This window comes from Chaetodon auriga, chromosome 18 (genome assembly GCF_051107435.1).
Source record: "Chaetodon auriga isolate fChaAug3 chromosome 18, fChaAug3.hap1, whole genome shotgun sequence".
Taxonomy (NCBI): domain Eukaryota; kingdom Metazoa; phylum Chordata; class Actinopteri; order Chaetodontiformes; family Chaetodontidae; genus Chaetodon; species Chaetodon auriga.
Genome location: NC_135091.1, coordinates 5,942,823 through 5,967,500, shown reverse-complemented (window position 1 = coordinate 5,967,500; position 24,678 = coordinate 5,942,823). Strand labels below are relative to the sequence as shown.

The window sequence follows — 24,678 nt, the reverse complement described above, 5'->3', positions numbered from 1 at the left end:
AATTTACAGTCAGTTATAGTAATTAAAAGTGCATCTTTAAACTTTTAGACTAAGATAAAGCAATAAACCACACATTTCCAGACTTCAACTGCCCTTTATGAATGAATATTTAAAAAAAAAAGAAAGAAAAACAAACCAACAAACAAAAGACCCCAAGGATTTCAGCACCAGCTGCAAACTAGCACAGATGATATGATGACAGAGTGTTTGAATGTGGAGGTTTGTACGGGTACAGAGACAGAACAAAAGAGCCCGTCCATGAGCAGCACATGTAATTTACCATCTATTAGAAAAGTCATTCATTTATCCAACATGTCAGAACAAACTATGTTACCATAGAAACAACACGCAGCAACCAGGGAGCTCTGACAGCCAAGCCGCTTGTGTGTGTGTGTGTGTGTGTGTGTGTGTGTGTGTGTACATGTACTAATATTAAACCGTATTGTTAGATGTGAGCTTTGCTGAACTTAAGCCATCAATAAATGTTGTGACGAGCAGCAGCCAGGACAGGTCGACAGCGAGGTGCGTGCGCGTCACACTGCGCGTGTGATTTGATGAAGACGAAGGCTGATCACATGCTATATTTAAACCTTTCATTCGTGATCTTTAAAGAGGTGCCTGGCTTTATTTCCCTTTCACTCTGTTCAGTTGAAGAAATGATTCTAATTTAAACTTCAATCAGTGGAAAAGTTTTGTCGTGACACTTCAGGAGTTATTCAAGAGTGTCTATCTTTAGGTGAGGAGTTAGGCTTCCTCTTTATTAACTGATTAAGTTCAAATTCTTTGTATAAATCATTCAGACAAAAGAGCTGACACATAATGCTCCAGATGACATGCCTATATACTGTAGATCCAAATATAATGTATATGTATTTTCAATGCAATAATCAATCTCAGAACCCACTGGCTATCATGTGACAACGATTTAACCTCTGGGCCAACGGTTCAGGCCTTCCTGTGGATATCCAGATAAGGGATATCTGGGCCAAGACTCAGCCATCGTTTACAGTCCAGTTAGCAACCACAGAGCTGGAGCTGAGAGATGATTAATCTCCATAAACAGGTGTCTGCATACGAATGCAGATAAATAAATTAAAAGCTAATAAAAAGCTAAATTGTCAGCGGAGGATAGCCGATGGGGTCTGAGGTTGCATTTCGGCCTCTTGTGCTCTCCCCTCATGGACTCTTTATGTGCATGCAGTCACAGCACGCTCAGATGTGATTGGTCAATACCCCTCTGACTACAAATGGCCTACAGATGGCAACCGGATACCAAAATCTTGTCCCTTGCTACATATTCTGCATTCATATGCAGGGTTCTGTCTGTATCTGTTTGTTTGTCCTGAGTGCTGAGGACAGCTGTGGGTGTTCAAAATGCCTTAATCCAGCTATTCTAAAGTCTTACAGCTCACTTAAGTTGTTAAACCGAAGCCTTCTTTCTTGTATCTTAACTTATCGTCCCTGCCAAGCAATGAAAACACACTGTTTTCTTGAGATCGTGATTTCATTTAATGCCTTGGTTAATTTTACTCAGGTCTTGAACTCTTTTGGTGATGTCATCCTTAATGATCAAGCTCTTTATCTGGAGAGTGCCTTGCTGTTTTTAAACTCGGTGCGTGCTCTGTTATCTCGGTATTTTCAGATAATTGTCTCGTTATCCTCAGTTATTTCTGTCCTGTTGCTGTTTTGTGGTAGATGAGTTATGACTCAGGCTACCATCGCGGCCGCCATCGGTTGCTAAATTGGTGTTGAGAAAGTTTTTTCTTGATCTAATTGTTGCAACAAAACCAAGTTTGATATATTAAGATAATAAGATAATTATGTTCAGATTGCAAGACTTCAAGATAAAAAAAAATTGAGAAATTAATAAGATTGCACTCGCCATCAGCCTCCATATCTATGCTTGGCGATGGTGGGTCAGTTTCTCTTGCTTATATTATTGTACAAACCATTTCTATTATTATTTGTGTGTCTCATATCTTTTTACTGTTGCTTTGATGAGAAATAAGCCGAGTGCGTTTGATATTATGTAGCCAAAGAGGACACAAAAGAAGGAGAAGGAGAACTAAGTTGGGTAATTGATGGTATTTTCCTGTGGTCATGGTCAGACACAGACAGACATGATTGTCAAGACAACAAGTCTGCATCTTTCATTGTCATTTGAAGGTTGATATCCGCAGATAACAACCTCATTAAGTCATGATCTGCAGAGTGTGGGAGCAGACACACCCGCTGTTGGTTTCACCTGTACAAAGGCATTTTGAGTATGTTATTCACTGCTCGGGACATGCGTCAAATTTTTCTACCCTTGTTAAACTGTTAAAATCTCATTTCCTGGATTGCTTTGTTTGGGAAACTCGGAGATAGAAGAGAAATCATATTTCAGGTGTTTAGAGCACATCTGAGCTAACAAAGCAGATTAGTTTTCTTGGAGAGACCCTCACAAAGCTGAGGATGAGCCCCGGACTGATTAGTGTTTATATTGTTTGTTGGTGTAAATCCGGTTCTATCAAATGTGGCGTATTAGGCTGGAAATTCATTTGAGTGTGGGGTGTGTGCGCGTATTGTACATATTCATTGGAGTCTGCGTGGTGGATTGTCTGAAACATATATGTGAATGCATGTTTCTGCATGTGTGTGTCTCACTATTTTGCATCCGTGTTTTCCTGCACAAATACACACACACACTCTTCTGTATGTAAAGGCTGTGTGTGTGTTTGTGCATGTGAGAGAGAGAGAGTATACAGGATTATCGCAGTCTCATCCCTCATTCCTCCCCTGGCCCTGACCCTTTTAAACAACACTCTATCTTTCTCTGGGAATCCCTCCATCCATCTCCATCAATCTTTCCATCTTTTTCTCCATCCATCTCTTTCTCTATCTCTGTCTCTTTCTCTCTCACCCCCCAACCACTCAGGATGGAGGGAGAGATAGAGAGATGCACGGAGAGAGCGATTCAGAGAGAGATGATCCTGTCTTTTTCAACCTTCTTCTTATTCCATCAAGCATACATCTAGCCTCAAAACTCAACAATAACACATCCATCACACACACACACACACACACACACAAGCACACAAGCACACACACAGCACGGCAAGCAGTGCAGAGTCATCGTCTACCATGACAGAGAAAGCAAATAAAGTTTTATTCATAATGTAATAAGAAGCCTTCATACGATAAAAAGAATTTGCTGTCATCCTGAATCTTGTGGAAATCTACTCAAATCTGGACATTCTCTCCTTAAATGAAGATTTAACATCCATGTGGATATCTTATTGTTCTTACCGCGCTGATGAGTAGCATGCTTCAATGTTGTCACTTTTGTAAACACTACATGTGTGTAAACATGGTTCAGGCCCATTGCGCATTGTTTAACGTTGCATTTCTCCCCTCGACTGCTCGACCTTGTTCTTAAGACACTGAGCTTATGGATTTGATGTTGAAAGAAATTCATAGGTTCACTGTCTGACTGTCTTGTCAGTCATATAATAACAGGTGACAGCAGAACGAAGTACAGGTGCTGATGAAGGCCACAAAATGTGACAGGAAGCTCCAGGAAGAACAACCAAGTCACTGATCCTTGTGACAAGGTCAAGGTCGAACCTTCAGCCTAGGTTTGTTAATGTTTGATGTATTTTAATTATCTAATTTCAGGGCAATCTGACAGTTTTAGGTGTGACTATTTTCTGAAGATATTTGCAAACCTGAAAATTTTAAGAAAGAAAATGAATAGTCATTAATTAAGAATCAGCATGTAGGTGCAGCCGCTGTTCATTTACCTCAGCTACATCAGGCCTTACTACTGCTATACTAAGAAAACAGATGCTGTGTGAAGTTTGTCATGTAAAAAAACAACAACAAACAAACAAACAAACAAAACAATTCCAGTGACATGTTAGTGTTATATTCTGTAAATAAACTGCCCACCTTTCCCAGGGATGTTGCCTAGATATCAGTGTTGGGCTGTTGAAACAACTTCTCTGGCAGTGACATTGCCCAGCTGTCATTGGGTGTACTTATACATTTTGACAGTATTATAATTTAGAGCCTGTATGGTAGAAAATCCTCTGAGACGTTTGGTTAACAGAGCGTAGACGGGGGATAGAGAGGCCAACAGACAGACAGACACACAGACAGACAGGTTAGCATGGTTATCAGAGCAGAGAGAAAAGAATGGAAGGTGATGAACCTCAGTAGGTGCGTGTGCGTGCGTTGATGTGTGTGTGTGTGTGTGTGTGTGTGTGGCAGCCGTGGAGCCGTAGGCAGACAGTCATTGTGTCCTTGTCATTCAGTGAATCTGAAATCTGAACCCTGTCTTTAGCCAGAACTCTCCGTTTCTCTCTTATCTCACCTCATTGTCCAGCATGAAAGGCACGAGAGAAAAAGTGTTATCTGTAGCCAAAGTCAGAGTCGTACACTCGATCGGATTCTCCCAAGAAATGATTCAGATGTAAAGAAGTTCCTATGACGGCCAGCTGAGTCTGGGTGAAATGCTCAGTCCCTCCTAATTTTAGCTGGGTGACGTCTATTGAGCAGCCTGTTTTCAGATAATTGCTGCCCACATCGCCAGCTTCTTCAGCAACAACGCTTGTCTTGTGCTCACTGATGCCTGTTTCTTCAGGCTGGAGGAAACAACTGAGTCAATCAGAGATTTTAAGGCAGTTTTAAGAATGCTAACATGCTGAAGTATACCAGGTATAATGTTTATTATGTTTGCCATCTAAGTTTAGCGTGTTGGCATGCTAATTGCTGATGGATGCCATAGTTTTTCAAGTATTTGGTCATAAACCAAAGTACTGGACAGATTACAATTTTGACCTGATTGTGATGCTGCATGAAACGTTATCAGAATTAATCCAAAGACATGAATGTCTGTATGCAGTTTTATGGAGATTCATCCATCCATTGGTGAGACTTTTTAATCAAAGAGTCAGGGGATTACCAAAGTCAGTAAACTCCATCCTCTTGGCACCATGAATGTCTCTGCAAAATTTAATGGCAATCCATGTAATGGTTGAGAATGAAACATAATGTCAGACTCACTAATGAGGTGAAATGGCAGTAAAGTCTGATTAGGCTCCAAATGAATCGAGCAACCTGGAATGTCTTTGGAAGACAGACAGAATTCAGAAGTACAATATGAAGTGATGCAATCAGCTGCTCCTTCAGGGATCGAGAGGACTCAAGGCATGTCTCAGGAAAAGGAAATGAGATGCGTGTTCAAGTTGTAAAGGAATAGGAAAAGTATTATGTGAAAGTTTAAGGCTGGGCCCCAAATTCCCAGCTAGATGGAAAGAGATGTAACTGGCGCAAACCAAAACGTGTGGTTACACTGGGAACAAATGAAGTTCCCTTTTGAATCCCTTGTGATTCTGCGAATCAGACATGCCGAGCTGATACGAGGCTTAAGGTATTAGCCGTCCCAAATCAAGGTAAAATGACACTATTAAAGATTGCACACTTTCCCACACACATTTGTATCTGGTTGGAGACTCTTCCAGGTTGTGGATCAAAACCCAGGAATAAGCAGGATGTTGGCTTGGTTTTCTGGCAGAAGCAGGAGGCAGTAGTTCGAAACAGTGTGGAGAAGCACCATGAAAAATATGCTCATCAAAGCAACTGTTTTGATCTCGTATAAAGGCCTTAACTAAGATTCTTTTTCTGCTGAAGTCTGGCTACAGGATTTCCTGTGGTGGCAACATGTCAACAAGATGTTGCACACTTTGTTTGCTTTTATAAAAGGTGCATGAGGGAATAGATCCAGTATGGGTGCTGCAGGCTGTTGCTTTCTTTTAAAGCTTTATCTTCTGCCTGCTGTCACTGTTCAAATTGGGAATAAAATGAGCAAAAGAGCGCAGTGAAAAGAGTTCAACCTGCTCTCCAATGACTGGAGTCTTTGAGATGGAGACCAAATATCGGACTTAAAATCTTGTGGCATCCAAAAACTGTGCTACAATGAAAAGATGGAACTGAAAAGACGATTGATACAGCATGAATGAAAGCAGTGTTATTAGCATTACAATGTTCAAGCTGAGGGCCAGAGAGTACTTTTACTGAGACTACTTCTTTTTAAGATAGAGCTGAAAATCATGTCTTGATTTTTGTGGTGGAGGTGTGACTATAGTCTTGTCTATACTGTCTGTTGGGTAACATGGGAAGTGATATTATTGTGTGAATTCTTTAATATAACCTGCCTCCTACAAATAACTGGCAACACATTAACACAAAACTCTGTTTGATATCTTAATTTGACATGTGTGTGTTATGTATATTGTCACTGTGGTCGACTGATATCTAACCCACTTCATGTTTGACTCCAACACGAACACACAGAAGCACAGCCTGAATATGGTGTCAGCTTCTCCGGCTAACTTGTCCTCCTCCCTGTAAACAACTAGAGCTTTTATTTGCCTGTGTTTGTTCGCATTTTGGCAAATTGCCACCGTTGAAAGTATGCTGGATTAGTTATTAGCAATCCTGATTTACAGTGTATACACAGATGTGCAGACAAGTATCACAGGGTCACTTTGATACTGAAGGAAACTTAAAAACGTGATAGTTTTCAGGCAGAGTTTTTCACTTGAGGAGATACTGATATCCTCGGAAAGTATCAGTCACTCTGAATCTAAAAAAAAAAAGTGTCATGTCTGTGTGTTCAAATTTGACAGAGTTACAACTCAGAGAAGGAGTGTGATTTTTTTTATTCTGGCAATCAGGTGCTAAAGGTTGTAAAGTACCTTAATTACTCCCTGAACTGTGTGTCACTGCCACTCGTGCTGCTCCAGCTGTTGGTGAGTGAACCAAATCAGCAGGCCAAACGACAATAACTAACTTCCCACTGTTTTCAACACTGGAATGAAGAAAATGTGACCTTTATTTCATCAGATGCTTGATTTTCTTCACCAGCCACCTGTGATTTTTGCCTCCATATCATTGTAGACATGTAGTGTATTGGTTAACTGTTGCTGCTTCGGTTAACTGAAGCGCTTTTGAAGTAAGTACATGCACCTCAATAACAAATAACCACCCTAAAAAGGCTAAAAGCTATACAGGGCTGCAGAATTGTGTGTTAATTCTCTCTGGCTCCTGCACTGCGGGTGACCCTGAAATGATATGAGTCAGTGTTACTATGAAGAGTATTTATTAATGCAGTCTTAAGTGTAAATCTGCTCTATAATGAATTAGTAATGGGCACAATTAGAGAAGTGTAGCTGCTACGCATTTTTGTCATAACCCAGTGAGAGCTTTCCCTTCGTGCAAACACTGTTATGAAAATCTGGGCTCCGTCAGTGGTGCATTTCCTCAGATATCAGTACTGAGACATTTGGAAGCATGTTAGACTGAGTGTGTATATGATATGTTGTGACTAGTTGTGTGAGAATGTGTACACATGTGTGAGAGAGACTCTGGGTGTCTCAGATGTTCTTCACAGTTCATCAGTGTTGACACCTGGCCAAACAGCTGGACTCATCTGGACACACACACATGCACAGACACACACACACACCGTCTACACTCTCACAAGTGCTCCCCTCAGTACATCTCTCCTTCTATCTGATCTTTCCTTCCTGTCTCGTCTCCTTTGTGTACAGTTATTACACATCCATTTGCCTCTGTTGTGTATCTGTGCACATGTTCTTTAGCTATAAAAGCTGGCGACCTTAAACCAGGACTGGGATATGTGACGCAACACGGTACGTGCATGTGTTTGCCAGACAGGAAATGTGAACCATGTGAGCAGTATGTTGAACATTCCAGTACTTTAAGTCCAACAAGCTTGCCATTGACTCTGAGACTAATGTGCATTTACTATGGGAACAACAGAGAGGAGTCCCGCCTGGAAGCTGGGAAAAAACCCAGTCTCATGGTGCACGTGTGGGGTTTGTTCTGTGCTCTCTGGCTCCTGAAGTGACATATATTTCCTCTTTGGATAACACCAGCTGTATGGCTAGCTGGCATACATTTCATAGCATGTGCACATACTGCACAGGTGCTTTCCAGTGTGGTACATTTACAGAAGTTTTTCCCTGGATGGTGGGAGTTCGACCCTGCTTTTAGTACCTCAGTGAGCCCCTCAGGGCTGGAGCACACTCCCCTCAGCTGTAGTCATATGGCTCCAGGAGTTTACTATAATGGCTATTTTTCTCTCGGAAAATTTGGGAATATGATATGAAGCTCTACTTTAATGCATTCTGGGAGATTTTTTTGTTTAATACCATGACCGCCCATAAGGGCACAAGGGAGGAAAACAAAGCAGTGTTTGCATAGTATACATTTATTGATGGCTTCCAACAATATCATGGAAAAAAAAATCTGTATTATTCAGTGTTTTCCATACTATGTGTCCTCTCCAAGTTTAGTTTCTGTTCTAGCAATGAAAAATGTCCATGGACAGGAAATGAAAAAAAAAATGCTTGAGCAACATAATGCAAATGAATACTCCTTTGATATAGTAGGAATACACTGCCCAAATTCTGCACGCTGAAACCTGGCCAAAAAACGCTTGCCGTATGCTTCTTTTATCCAAAGATAAAGTGAGTGTGGCTCCTGCTATCTGTGGGGGGTAAATGATGTTAACTGCATTAGACTGTACCTAAAATACACCCAGATTAACTAACTTGGACGGTATAAAACACTGCCCTCCCCCTCATGTTCCATTCTAATTACTCATAACCGCAGTACAACACACATACACGCATTAGCTGGCTCACTCTGAACCAGACTACACAGAGAAAACTGTGTTTTTTTAATGATTTGAAATATGAAACCTGTATGCAAAGCAGGATGTGCTGGATGTTCCTAATAACCCCTACTGTGCTGCATTTTGGCACTTTAACACGTCTTTGCTTTGAAGAAGAATGCCCGCCTGACCTCATTAGAACTGCTCTGAATGGACTTGAACCTGTGATTAGCGATGGTCTGACTGCACGGTACGTGCGGTTGGTGCACGGTGAACTTTCTGTGTGTGTTCATATCACCTTTTTATGCAAGTCTTTCAGATTTTCATTGGAATTAAAGGAGTTGTCTGACAGTTTTGGTAATATCTTGCTTTCAAACTTGCAGCTCAATGAGAAGATGTCAACTTTATCTGTTTGTCAAACATAAATATTTCCCGAAGTATCAGATCTTTAAACATTCTCTTTGCTTACTCCACAAAGAGGAAAACTACTGCATCTACAGTCTGTCTACACATATCAGTACTAATACACTCAGCACTTGATGTTTCAGCGTCTTTATCTAATTGTCTGTGTGTTTTCTTTCCAGGACTGTTCCCGGCTGTGTTGAACCTGGCGTCCATGGCAGATATAACAGCTAATGCTACCTGTGGTTCATCGGGTCCAGAGATGTTCTGTAAGCTGGTGGAACATGTACCAGGCCAGCCTGTTAGAAACCCTCAGTGTCGCATCTGCAACCAAAGGAGTCCAAAACCATTTGGTAAGACAGATTCTCTCTCTGACACACACACACACACACACACACACACACACACACACACACACACACACACACACAAGACTTATAGGCATGGTGATTACAATAATTAATCATGCTAGATTAGTTAATTAGACCCTGATAGGCCAGATGTTAACCAATCATTTTGTCTGAAATGATAATTACCGAATGAACTGAGGAATCAATCGCAACATGACAAGATGACAATGCAAAATTAGCCTGCGATCATAATTCAAACTGCCAACGAGACAGTCAGTTATTTAGTCAATCAGCGTCGCATTTAACCGCTCAGCCAATCACACAACCGACTGATCAGGTTGTTGGTGAAGCAGACTGTTATTGAACTAGTAATCGGTGATTAGGAGGCCAACTAACCGCTCGGTCAGTCATCAGCCAACCAGTCAGTCAGCTAGTGAGTCTGCTTAGCTGCTGCTGGCTTAGTTATCCTCCCAGACAGGAGGTTAGTCAGCCATGATGAGAGAAGAAAGGTTAAATACACTGCTGCAGAAAGGGGAAGAGAAAGGAGAGATGGGAAAATGATCTAAGACTGCGATGGTTATTTTAAACACTTTTGAAAACTGAGATTAATTTGAGCCATCAGTTGAATGACTGACTTGCTCGCTGTTAAAGGAATAGTTTCACATTGTGGACACCACTGCCATATCTGTCCAACAGGAAGCTCGACGCAGGAGACGGTTAGCGTAGCTGAGCATAAAAGCTGTATGCAAGGGAAACCAGCCTAGTTCTCCAAAGCTCAATAAACAGCATGTTGTGTCTCGTTTGTTAAATCCATTCAAAAAACAAAGTGTAAAAATGACAAGTTGCGGTTTTATGGCAGGTTATGTGGACGATTTCTTAGCCAGCACAATGCCTGTGGGGAGTCGTGTTGTTATCATGAGGCTGCCACGCAACCAGTCCAGGAAACAGCCCGGCACATTACCCCCGCGTAAAACCACTGCTTGTCATTATTCATTTTTGTGTGAATTAAACAGTGTTTAATGTGCTAATTGGTGAGCTTCGGAGGTGCTAGTTGGCAGATTTTGGTACCTTTGAACAGAGCCAGACTCGCTGTTTGCAGTCTTCATGCTAAGCTAACAGCTTTCTGAGTCCAGCTTCATATTTGAGTGGAATATATCTCCTCGTGGAACTTTTGGCATTGAAGAGTATTTCCCAAAACTGTTCTCGTCCAATTTTCTGGTTAACTGATTAATTGACTGATTTCTGGCTGACTGAATGAATACCAAATTTTTCACAAGAGGTCAGTAATTTGGATGTCCTTTATTCACTTCCAATGCAAGAAATCTGTTTTCTGTCTCTTCTGCCTGAGAAGGAGATAAGACTAAACGGGAGAGGAGAGAAATTACCAAAGGATATATAGGTCCGTCGATTTGACTGGTGATGGATGCCATGGTTTTTCACAGAAATGTCACACATACGTAACCTGGTGACTGACAGCTGCAAATCAACCTGAAACATCACGTCTTCACCTAAAAATTCTCTCTCACACACAGCCCACACACACAGCATCCTTGAAAGTCCTGCACAGTGACCTTTGACATGTAATAAACTAATAATGTGTTTTATCTGCCTGCTCCATTAAAGCTACTGTAACAGCGGCCAAAAGTAGATTCTGCAAATAGGATAACATGTTTTTGATTCAGAAGTGAAATAAAATAATCTGAAATGGAAAGGAAATCTATTATTCTTTCTTTTACAAGGAAAAACGTGCTTTTGATATCTGGCCTTGAATGGTTGAAATGCCAGAATTGTAGAGAAAGAAGAAGAGTGGTGAAGAACATTTTCCCCTCAGAACAACATTGGAGCCAAGATTCAAAATTTGAATAGAATAACTTTTACTTTCTCTCTGTGTGTGTGTGTGTGTGTGTGTGTGTGTGTGTGTGTGCGTGCGTGTGTGTGTGTGTGTGCGCATGCAGAACATCATCCCATTGAATATGCCATAGATGGGACCAACCGATGGTGGCAAAGTCCCTCTATCAAGAATGGAATGGAGTACCACTACGTGACTCTCACACTGGACTTGAAACAGGTACACACACACCCACACCCGCACACACACGCCTACACACACACATGCACACACACACACACAAACTTGAGATACAAAACTTGTGAGGATGAATTGCTCAGAATTGGTCTTCTGAGTTTCAAACACTCCCTCCCTGTAGCACTGAAAGGTGGCTGCATGTATGAGTCCTTCCTCACAGAGAGTGATAGCCATGGTCGGCTCGGATTTATGTTGGTCGCAAAGGATTGTAATGGTGACTTGTCATAATTGGAATCCACTGTGACCGGCATGAATCAAACCCGGCCACGGCCTCCATTCTGTGCAAAGAGGCAGACTACAAACAAGGTTCATTTATCAGAATCGAAAACATGAATAACTTAGATTTGTTGTGCAGTCTTGGTCTGGGTATTAAACATTTTGAAACTGAAACAGCTGCCAAAGCACCATTAGGAAAATAACACTGTATGAAGATGTAGAAATAATATAATGACATGGCTTTTGGAATGTTGAGATTTCTACGTTTTTCTTTATTCTTAAAGGTGCGATACGTAAGAATTGTAGTTTAAAGCATCTCTGTAACTAACTGAAATTACCAACAGAGTTTGACAAAATAACAGTTCTGACGCTGAGCTCAAAGACCTCAAGACCTCAAGAGGCGATAGTCCAATAGTATAGCCCCCTGTAGCTTCAGCTGGAAGATGTATCTGTACAGTGAGTTTGCTGTGTTTCACAAGCTCTCTTAGCTTTTTTTACTCTTTACTAATTAATAAACAAAATAAAGTCCATCATGAAATGTCATGAAAGGAAACATTCTTACCATCATTCTCACCTAATGTAGCCGTTAGGGTTAGGACGCACTTCCTGTCAAACTGGACAGAAACCAAATCAAACTCAGACAAACCATCCTGGTTTGTCTTCGCACTGTTTCAACCATCACCAACTCTGTTTTACTTAAGTCCTTAATTCCCTTAAATCTAACCCCTAGTAAGATGTGAAAATGTTCTGTCTGTGCATGCTGCTGATGCTCGACCTTCATCTTCCTCCTCTCCTTTACAAAGAACATGAACGCACCAGGCAACATGTTGTCAGGTTTTGTTGTATATGAAATTAGAGCAATTAGTTAATCATTTAAATGTGCGGCGTACAGCCCTTTAAAAGCCGTGTCTTTGTTTTGTCATCCAAGGAATTAAGATACTATTATCTCAGCAGTGCTGGAATGAGTTGAACCGGCTTTGCTATCAATCATTTCATAAGCATGTGTGTCACTCCTTAAATAATTGGGTTTCCATTTTTGATTTGGAAAGCTTGGCAGGAGTCTTGATGATTGAGGGGCTGTGCACTGGCATGGGATGATTTAGGACATCTAGTTTCGTTCAGAAGTGTGATTAAACAGATTACACCGCCAGATTATAATTATTTAGATGTCAGGAGAATAAAACTAATGAGGCCGAGAGACTTTAGGAGGTTCATTTGGAGAAGCCTATTAGAAATAGCTCTAAAGGTTAAAAACAGATTAAATTTAGATTAATAATGAAAGAACAATATTCTAGACAAAAATGCCATAATATGAAAACAAAGAATGAAGCATCAGTGAAACCAAGTCCACAAATTAGCAGCAGCTCCTTAGACATACACATGAATATTGGTCAAGCCCAATGTGTTGTTCACTTGATGACAGTTTAGTCAACTTAAAGTTTGTGCTCAGTGAATCAAGGCTGGTACTTTGCTGTCGGAGGGTTGTGAGATGGACAAGATCTTTGTTACTCCCCCATCTTTTCTGTCTCTGCACTGCAGAGAGGCTTCAAATTGTTCAAAAAATAAAGAGTTAGAAGAGAGATCTGGGGTAAAAATGAAGATGGAACAGGGATGAGGAGAATGGAGGACACACACGGAGAAATGAAAACATAAGACCATGACAAAATAAAAGTAAACAGGACACGAAGCCACAGCGAAAAGAGAAGTACATTTTCGTTCATTAAAGGAAAAGAAGGCTAACAAAGATGTGACTGAGTGAATAAGAGGCAAATTGTAAAGCACTTTGGATAAAATTGGAATGTGAATTCAGTCCATTTACCAGTCCATTATTGTTGTATAACACCATTTTATTGGCTTTCTTTGTCACGAAATAAACATATTACTTTGTGTTACCTAAAAGCTAAAAGCCAAAACCTGAAGCCACCGTTTTAACATCACAACTGGCTCTCACTGACTGTCTCTCCACATTGTGGTGAGACCAGCAAACACATTTGAAGTGACTCATCACTTTGTGGACATGATAAAAGTCCGTAAAAAGGACAGAATCCGCCAGAATCAGACAAATCTGAGCCTATGATCGTCCCCTCCTCCCGTACTGCCATTGTTTCAATAAGTCAACGGCTCATTGGCCATCGAAACCTGCCGGATGTCACAGAGTGATTCTGCTGCGGCCAGTTCAGTCTGTGGGAGTAAACAAAACAGAACTTAAGATAATTACAATAAAAGAAAGGATTGACTTTTAGTTGATTCATACTAATGTAACAAGTGAACATTGGAACATTTCAGGTGTGCCTCATATTATTCAAATGGAACTGAACTGAACTTAGAGGCAGAGAGAGGGAACGGAAAAATAGTGCGAGGTGAAACTGAGGTGAGCTTTATTTATTTCATTATTTTCTTGCCGGCACATGCGTCGAATGTAATTACATCTCTGGACAGGAAGTGGAGCGGCGGCCATCTTGACATGTTAATGACTTCAGGCCCATCAATCACACTCTCCACCACCGTGGTGTGGCTGCAGAATATATATTCACTCCTAAATGGCCTCACAAACACGTGCTCGCTCGGACACACACACACACGATTTTGCACCTTGTGCTGGATGCTGGAGTGGTACAGCCACTGAATCCATCTGCCTACATGCACACCTCCTCAATCACTCACTTCTGACCTCAATATTAGTTTGGAGAGCAGGCAGGCCCACGCGCGCACACACACACACACACACACACACACACACACCCAAACTATCCTTGCATTTATTCAAAGTCAAATTTACGTTGAGCTGTATATAAAAATGAATGCAATAATCGCTGACAGCTGGATGAGGGAGAAACAGAGTGAACGGAGAAAAAGAATCTTCTTCTCGCTCCACTTGTCATGAGCAGGTTCTTTAAAAGCTTTTTAATAGCGGTGTAGTTTTTCTCAATGACCACTGACTGGGCTGGCTCAGCTCTAACAGTCGTCTTCATATAATGGCTGCGTTTGACGTGTCCACAGCGTTGTATTATGAGCATTTATATCAGAGCAAAAGCTTTCCGTCTCAGGACAAAGTAGTCATCGCCGAGCTTTTCATTGGACTAAACGACCCTCTCTTATTGTCCATTGCCAAATTTGCCGTTTCCTTCATGAAAAACAAATGATCTTCAGGATTATCAGCTTACCGTAGTCACTCTTTCAGTCTACCGTTTAAGAAGTGATGCAGGCTTCTCTGTAAAGAGTGAGGTGGACTGCAGATGAGATGGTGCGGTGATTAATAAATAGCCTCTCAGCCAATCACATCTCTGGTCTCGTCAGTGACGCATGATGACCACAGCTCAACAAACAGAGACGCTTCTTAAGGAAATCATATTGTTGACAGGGTGTTTTTGTAACAGCTGATTAGTACAATGGCAGTGGAAATAAATAATGGAACAAAAAGTTTGGTCAGGCTGTTTGTATGATCTCAGTTCAGTGCTTTTTCAGTCTCACTTCTGCTCTGTCTCGTCATGTCACTGGATGTGCTGTGTGTTCGGACTGTAATGTATTCCAAGAATAAAACATGAAAACGCTGGAAAAACTGCAAGAAAAGGAGGAAAAAGTTGGACAGGAGGTCATGACACACGGACAGGATGAGGAGTCAGAACTGACCAGCCTGCCCCAAAATACCAAACAGAAGGACAAAGTGAATTTCAAGCTGAGTGCTGTTTGCACTTTTCAGTGTGCTGCCGTCAACACTGGGCCTCTGAATCTTATTTCTCTGAAAACAAGAGACAAGTCTTCTATTCGGATGGGGGGTGAGGGATGGGAAAACACGTCAGATTTGGGTCGGGTCAGTGTTGAGTTGGTCATTGAGTAGTACGTGTACACACAAGCTTGTACTTAGAATCTCTCAGTATACATTTATTGTGTCATACCATACATAATTATAGTTTTTATTAGCAGAATATTAGCAAAGGTCACACCAGTTAAATCCAAACTGTCAGCTTCTGGATGTTACTAACTGTAACATTTGCTAAATTACTTCTCATTGTTAATTGAAGCGTTACTGAAATGTTTCACAGTTTAAAATCTGTACAATGTTAATTTTAGTGTCCATTTTCAGTTTTGACTCACCGTGTTTGTCACCTACCAGTCGAACAAACCTGTCAAGATCGTCAATATTCAGCAAATTTTGCAAAATTTGGGAATTGGTTCAATACCAACGTATGTGAACTTCTCACTTTCTACGATATCTGCACATCAACCACAGCGGGGTTAAGATTAGGAAAAGATGGTGATTATGACAAGTAAAGTATGGGTAAGGTCTGGTTTGGCAACAAAATGAGCCGTTTCTCCACAGCCTGCAGAACGACGCATATTTCCACACGCAGACCTTTGTACCTATATTTAAATGTTTGGACATGAGACAAATTCATCAGAAAAGACTGAGAAAGACCTTTCAGTTTTATCAAAGTAACAGTACATCGACTTCATGCCAGACTGGCACTGTACGCTCTGTATACTCACCGCCATTAATGTCTGCGTGTGCGTGAACGTGCGCATTCCTCAGTGGGTGTTTTGTGTGCACGTATGTGTGAGTCTCCATCAGTCCAACGGAAAGCTATTTACCCTCCAGTGCGCTGAATTTCCCTCGCGACCTCAGTCATCTCACTCAGAAAATGACAGTGGGTTTTGTGTGTGTGTGTGTGTGTGTGTGTGTGTGTGTGTGTGTGTCTGCGTGTCTGTGTGTGTGTGTGTGGTTATCGCCTGTGACATCACCACCCTCATTTCCTCTCTTGTTATTGTTGAGCCTCTCTGGATAGAAAGACTAAATAATGAGAAAGAGTGGGAGCTTTGGGTCCATGTGTGTTACCGTGTGTGTGTGTGCGTGTGTGTGTGTGCGTGTGTGTGTGTGTGAGAGAGAGACAGTTGATGTCTGTGTATGTTCTTCATCATTTTTAGATGAATTCTTGAATTGTAATATTGCATGCAGATGCATCTGACTTGACAATCAAAATAAAGTCCTCTGCAGAGACCTGTTGAAGAACCATTTCTGACTCCATGGGAGCTCAGTTCCTCCGTTCTGGTCTTATTTAAGGTTTAATTTACAGGCCTAAACAGTTTTTTTTTTTTTTTTTTTTTTAATCACACTTTTATATTTCTCATTATTAGGCTGTTATTGCTCCAGTCCTTCCATCTCAAACTAAATGTTTTCCAGCCATGCATCTCCAGTGTGTGAAGCCCCGTGTTGCTGTAGGCTCTGGCGTTAGTGTGCATATAGATGGAGAAATCACTGGTAAACGTTATTAGGACTGTTTTAAACTCGCCATTGCAGTGATCTTTTGTCAGCTTCAGTGAAATTGCCGTTATTATAGAATCGCAGCAGCCAGTTTGATTGATGGACAGTTTGTTCAACGTGGTCAAATCAGACGCCGGCTCTGCTCTCTGAGGGGGGGGCGGGGGGAGGTACCTAGCAGAGATCGAGAAAGAAGCTGTCAGTCAAACGCAGCTCTTAAATACCTCAACACATGCAAAAATACACACAAAGACGAGCGTTAATGCGTACGTGTCACATGCCAAATTACTACCTTGGGTTCAGAACTTGTTGATGCACATGCATTTAGTTTGAGTTTTTTTTTTTTTTTAAATGGTCTTCATACATTATACAGATACACAGCTCTGAGTGGTCAATTAGGGAAAGTGTTGAAGATATCACAAGAAACGGCAGATGGGGAAAAATAAGAAAACGTCCTGTTTGCCAGCTGAGTTCTGTGATATGATGTGAGAGTTTTCCACCATGCTTTATTGCTCCTATAGGGAAATTCTCCTGCCTTCAGCGCTGTGAAGTTGGATATGGCTTTTTACATCCTCATGCTGTTCTGCTGTTGTCTTTATCTTGACTCGCAGCTTCAGATCCAATCGAACGGCTCAGGGAAATCCCATCCTACATAACTGCAGACTCGCAGACTTAAGGATGTGCTCGCTTGCATTGCTTGTGATCCGGGCATGCACTGCAATCGGAATTTTTGATCAGCACTGCCGTCGTGCTTGCAGATAAGTTAGTGCTTCTCAGACTTTTTGTCTCAATCAGAGGGCTTCATCGTTGAAAAAACACTGCTGGCGTTTCGCACTTAAAATGGTGCAAACGTTGTCAAAAAGCCGCTTTCAGGCACACAGATGTTAGATGTGAACAAAGACCACAGACACAGATCAGTGGTGGTATTTCTTTACATTTATTTAAATATCCAAATCTCTGAATATTGCAGCTTTAAAGCTTAAATCTTTAAGTGAGTGGGGCTTTACCTACCATAGTTTAGCTTTATAACATACTGTATGTGCTCGATTGAAAGCTGAACAGCATTTCCTAATTTCCTGTTGTAACATACCTCAAACAAATAACAACTTCCTTTTCTTAACTTTTTACTTTATATGATAATTAGGAGGGCGAGAATGATGTGTGGTCAGTGCTTTCAACACCAGAAAAATATCTCAATTCATAACAGAGAGCCGGTAAATGAAACATCTGCTGTACCCAATGAAACTTCGTTGGTCTACGTTTGACAGTAGCTCGGGCCAAAGCAAGAATGTGGGAGAGATTGCAGCATCTGGTGTTTTGTGCAGACTAAAGCCCAGTAAAAAAAGCTTAAAGCCAAATTACGACCAAGTGTGCGAGCAGGCGTGTTCGTGCACTCATGTGCTGTACTTGTGTGTGCAAGCGTGTTTTTTGGCAGTTCAGAGAGAGAGGCAGACTTAAAAAGAATGGATTTCAGTTGGCTGTTACACACCAGAGCCTTTCTCGGTTTTATCCAGGGGCCGTTCTCTGCACACACTGAACTCCACTGCAGCCTCTCCACTGTTTAAGCTAATGTGAAAACAGCGTAATTTGGCAGATTTTTTATTTTTTAAAATCTCATATTATTTTCCCTGTTAAATATCGAGCTCTGTTCTTATGTACTGACTGCAGAGCTGTCGGGAGGCTGTCACTCAAAATACTGCAGCGTTCAACACTTCCCCCGAATTGTTTTTAGCGGCAGCTCAGTGGAAAAGCAGAGCGATGTTGCCGTGAGATGACTTTGCGGCTCCAGTGAATAACTTCTGCTTGTTTGCCTGCAATAAGTTTGGCAGTGGAGGATGCTTGATGATTCACACTATTTCAAACTGGGCCAAAAGCTGCTTTATTAGTCCAGTGAGATGTGAACACATTTTTTTTTTGAAGTGACAGTAAATTTTAACGAGTCTGGATACGAGGTCTGTTGCTCTGACGGCAGGACACCTGTGTGTCTGCATGTGTGTGAGTGTGTGTTTTTAGTCTGAATGAATCCCCAAACATATAATATCTCAGTTTTATGTTATGTTTCTTGGCATTCTCTGTGTGTCATTCTGATCTTATTCCACTTTGTTTATGATTTTTGTGCTATTGTGTGCAGATCCCGCTATAATTAGCTGGAGTCCTAACTGGAATTGGAGTTTGATGCCAGTTTATCAGGCCAGAGATTTGAACACGTTTCCATGTGAATGGCCTGTAAACACCAGCTGTTCAGTAAAACCGCTGTCACTGCGTGTCCAAATCACACTGAGACAAAATGGATTCTTCACAGTCCATTTAATTGTAGGCAGCCCGACCATACTGGACACGGGGCTTTAATGGACTGATTGAGCATTAAAATAAACATTTTAAGTGCTCACTTGGCTGTGGTGCTCAGATGTCTGACAAAAGCCGCTCCCTGGCATATCATGACTATTTCCCGTCAAACGTGTGAGATTGCAGCAATAAACTGAGAGCTCTGTGGACGTGAACATTATTTAGCATTGTTTTGAGCGTTAAAATCACTTGTGGGATGCAGAAACAGAAGCTCGTCATATCCGGAGAAAACATGCAGCCTTTCTGGACTTCCATCTGAACTAATGTGCAGTCTGAAAATAAGCAGATTCAGTCAGTTGATTGTTTTAGAGTCACAGATTTATTTATCAGTGCAAACACAAAAGAGCAGATGAGAGTGTACGTCGTTTCTCTTTAAGTCCACCACTTTAAAGTTCAGCTAATTTTTATTGGATCATGCAGATCTGCTTTGTGCTCTCCATTGGTCCTCAAAGAGAGAAATTAATATTTGATTTTGGTTTTATGACGGCACGCTCTTGATTGCATTAACCGTTTGGCACTGTGGCATGCTGTGTCTTTTTTTAATGCAGACACAAAACGTCTTTGCATTTAGCCAATCTGATCACTCCATTTTACACCCTGTTGGCATTAAATAGTAATGTGACCGTCCTGTCATAGGCTGATAATGACTCGAACAGGCAGACTGCAGCCCGATGGCTCGACTGCACGTCCACGTTCTCCAGCAAAAAGCTGTCTTTGACTTAAAAGCTGAAGTCATGATCACAAGTTTATTGACATTGCGTCCTCATAGTCCTGTCACCTCAGCTGTCAGTCTGAGACGTATACAGACACACCCACTTCAGGCTTGGTCCTGATTTCAGCTGGACTTAACGTCCTCGAGGGGAGATGAGCAAGACTGGACTTGAAATGACGTATGAGATCTCAAATTTTGTATTCACTTATTTAGTAAGGTGTGCCTTTTTTATCCAGTGAGATCACATGTTGTTTGTTGTTTTGAACTTGGATTAACAAGGTCTCAGATGTAACCTGATGAAACTTGCAGACATCCTGTTAGTCTGAGCTCACAGTTTAAACTCAACATCGCCGAACCAGGCTGCAGCACAAACTAAAAAATAAATAAAAATCTGATTGAAAAGAGAACCGAGCCAATTAAATTTTATACCGAGGGCTGATTATATGATGTGTTGGTGATGTGACCTCAGCGCAGAAGCACCGAGCAGACGTTAAATGTCATGGATGGAAGATTAACACTTGTTTACCAGCTGTGCGATTTCTTGGAGGACAGTTATTGGTGTGTTTGTTTGTTGATGCTGTGTCGAGCTTTAGAGGCAGAAAAAAATCCCTCGTCTGATCCACATCTGATCAAAACGTAGACTGTGACACACTGTAACCCCACACACACAAACACAGACCCACAAACACACACACACACACACACACACACACACACACACACACACACACACACACGCGTGCATGCACATACACACACAGCGTTAGTTAGCTGTGTTCATCTATGTTTAGCTGCTGGAGCTGCCTAGCTGTCCCAAAGCTGTCACCATATTACAAGCTACTGCTGAGAGCTCTCTTACACACACACACACACACACACACAGAGAGACACACACACACACACACACACACACACACACACACACACAGACACACACACACACACACAGACCGCCCCGTTCTCGGTGTGAATACAGGTAACATTGACTCTTTGTAGTGGGTTTGAATGACTGCTATAAGGTTACCCTGAAATACACTTTCTCACACACACACACACACACACACACACACACACACACACACACGTACACACAGACACACACACAAATACACACACTTGGTAGCTTTCTCCCTATTCTAATTGCTGCAATGTGACACTGCTTCCCACATCACAAGAAGAAAGCGAGATATACTCACAGAGAGAGAGGACGGGTGAAAGACGGGGAGGTGAAGAGAGACAGGGAGTCGCTATTTGACCTACATCCAGTGTCTGTCCGTCTGTCCATCTGTCTGTCTGACCGTCTGTCCGTCTGTCTAGTTGGTGAAGAAACTGAAGGAAGGTCAGAGCAGTCTGTTTAATTTCAGTATTTATTTTGAATATTGAATCTGAAAAAAACATGAAGCACTCAAAAATCCAGATAAATATCAGCTCTTAAACACATCGTATGCAGCCTTCACATCCACTATTGTCGAACAGGTCTTTTGAGTTTCCCTTTCTTCCCTCCACCTTCTACTGGTGCACACATACTCTGGACTTTATATGTGTGAAAACACAGGCTGTCTCAAATTGTGCTGCGTTTTATGGATGGAACAGTTCTACAATATTACTCCTGTCAGCGTTGACCCAAAACGATGAGGGTTCATAATTGTCCGAAATCTCAAGTAACTGCTCGCTGTGGAGAAAACAACAGAGTGTCTTTTATATAGATATTAGTGAGTGAGTAAACAAGGGAGTGATTTCAGGCACAGCTGTAATACCTGTGCGAGAGGTTTGTGAAGTGAGTTTAAACCTAATACCTATGAGCTCCATGTGTTTGTTTTGTTGAAAACTGTGAGAAAATGTTCTTGTACATCGAAGGTGTTACAGTGTAATGCTATGCTGGTCAGGTACAACCAGAGTTGATAACAGTTACTTCTGCTACACTCATAGATATAAACCGAGCATCCCAATGGAAACTCAAAGTGTGATCACTGCAACCAAAGTTGTCTCTGCAGGCACTTAAATGGGCTTAAATTGTTTTCCATTAATTCTATCCTCTCTGTGTTTTCCAGGTTTTCCAGATCGCCTATGTGATTGTAAAGGCAGCCAACTCACCTCGCCCAGGTAAGCATTCTGCTGTATGATTGTGTTCAGGCAGCCACACGCCGTTTCAGGTGTTAACGTCACTGCTTTGATTAGAAAATGAAAGAATGACTGTGTGATTTCAGCGCCAGATACAGACTTATTTTCAGTCTTTGTCTTATGAACAGTTAAATACAGTAATTGCAGCCTTTTGAGCTCATAATCCTCCCACAGAGAATCCACAAGTAATTTGAAAGATCAAGATTATATTCAATAAACTGCATTTTGACTTGACTTGAGGTGCAAATCTTTTTATGAGTTTAAGAGCCAGCATTAATAACATCATCAATCCTGATAACTTATTATCTGGAAATGTTACTGGGCTTTGCTCCAGGTAACTTTAACTGCTTTCATTATGCATGTAAGTGTACAGCTATGCAGTGATCAGAGCACAGTAAAGGCTGACGACAGCAGATGGCCTTTGAGGTTTTTAGTCTACGCTGTTGTGAAAACATTATTGGACATCAAATGAAATTATAGATACCAGCCTGGGCAGAGTCGGCTAATAGGACCGCTAGCCTCACAGCTAACTGACAGTGGTTACTCTGGTGGTATGCTGCCCCCTTTTTTGTGTGGAGTATGTGTAGTATATTCCTTGAATAGTGCCCCTTTAACTAAAAAAGTGAATCATATCTTTGCCATGTTCAGTCTGATTCAGTCTCTTGGCGGGAAAACTCTTGTGATCAAGTTGATTCATGTGTTCATACACATGGACCACACACCTGTTGATTGTTAGATCCATCAGTACAGTGACACTGCTGAGAGCCAACTGTTGGTTTACATGTTTAAAACCGAAGAAACATAAAATGAACTGGCCACATTATGCTTTAATATGAAGTTAAAATGCATAAAGATGGCCATGTTATGTACATTAGCTACAGTAATGTTAAAATTAAGTTTAAGTTTTGATAATTTTGTTATGTGCAATATTCTGTTTCATGACACTTCATTTGCTTATTTGATTTTTCCATTAACTGGACTCTTCACTTCACATTTCATCAATACTGGAGGTGGAATATCACACTTTTGGCCCAAGCTATCTGAATGTTTTGTCAATTTTCTATGCATTTTAAGCAGGGTGACCCAAACATAGACTTGGATGTCAATTATTTTTTTCATTGATCTTTTCACCTCTCCACATCACACGTTTGAAGCACTTCTTCCTTATTTTCTTCGCCAATGTTTTTGTCCACAGGTAACTGGATCTTAGAGCGTTCGATCGACGGTGTGACCTTTGAACCCTGGCAGTACTACGCCATCACAGACACGGAGTGCCTGACAAGATTCAACATTAATCCGCGGACAGGGCCTCCATCCTACACCAGAGATGATGAAGTGATCTGCACATCTTTTTACTCAAAGATTCACCCCCTGGAGAACGGAGAGGTAACACCTGGAGCTATAAGTTGTGATTTGCTGGGTTGACTTGGGTTCCTTAAACCTGCCTGTGAAATACTGTTTTTATTTTTGTGCAGTTGGAACGCATTGTATCTTCGTGATGGGCCTTGGGCTTTTCTGAATTTTTATTTAGATATTTATCATGGTTTAAATATTTAATTTATGCAATTCTAATTCTTGTTATGTGGGTCAAAAAGCTGCACCCAGAGGCACAGAGCAAGTAGGTAAAAAGCAGTTTAATTTGGCCTTTATTGAGAACCAGGGTCAGTAACAGGTAGGCAGCTAGAAAAGGCAAACTCATTTACAAATGGAGCAGGCAGGAAAAAAATATCTAAAGCAGGCAGTATCACAAACAGGCGGGCAGGGCAAAGGCTGGAGCGCTATGACTATGAGGAGCATTAGATGATCTGAGACTGTGACCCTGTGAACTGGTTTACTCGTAGTAAGCAGAAAATGTTAAAATCAGTTCAGAAGAAGTCATGAGGCCAGATCTGACTGTGTAAAATGAACACAAAGATTTCAACAGAAAAGGAAGCAGAGTCTTGATAACATATCAAGATAAAGACGCATAAAGATATTTATCATTTACTAATTTCTCATTAGCATGTATATCAGTAGCATGTCGGCTAGCTATTACTTCTCCTTCTAAACAGTAAAGATATGTTATTTAAGAAAAGTCCTGTGGAGGGAAATCTCTTCTGCGTGACCACAGTCTGCAACTCCTGCTTGTAGAATATAGTCATGCAGAATAAGGCTGAATAAGAGCTTTATAATGAGCTACTAATATGCATGCTAATAAGCAACTAGTCAGTGGTGAATATCTGTACCTTAATATGAAGTGTTGTCAGAATGTGTGTCTAAACTCTCGTTAAGGCATCAGTCAGCGTTCCAAGCAGGATGAATAATGAAATGTTATGTCGCTTTTCAAATTAATAAGCTTGTTTTCTAAAAAGTGGAGACGTTTCTTTTCGAATGTGCCGTTAATATAATTTTAATCGCTGATTGGATTTTGATTTTTTCCGAAAGCGCACACGCACACGTCGACGCACATGTGTGCACACCACTGTTTACTGTTATGTTGCTTTGATCAGCTGTGTGTGTGATTGC

The 24,678-nt window shown here is 41.2% G+C and overlaps 1 protein-coding gene across 1 annotated transcript in view; it reads left to right on the top strand.

Moving 5' to 3' along the window:
* The window catches only part of lama2 (laminin, alpha 2), a 168,207-nt gene that overhangs the window by 23,518 nt on the left and 120,011 nt on the right, over positions 1 to 24,678 (top strand). The window contains exons 2-5 of the mRNA XM_076756486.1: positions 9,268 to 9,438; positions 11,391 to 11,503; positions 22,104 to 22,155; positions 23,369 to 23,559. Of these exons, the coding sequence (XP_076612601.1) occupies positions 9,300 to 9,438; positions 11,391 to 11,503; positions 22,104 to 22,155; positions 23,369 to 23,559 (495 nt within the window). The 5' untranslated portion in view covers positions 9,268 to 9,299. The remainder of the gene's footprint in view (positions 1 to 9,267; positions 9,439 to 11,390; positions 11,504 to 22,103; positions 22,156 to 23,368; positions 23,560 to 24,678) is intronic.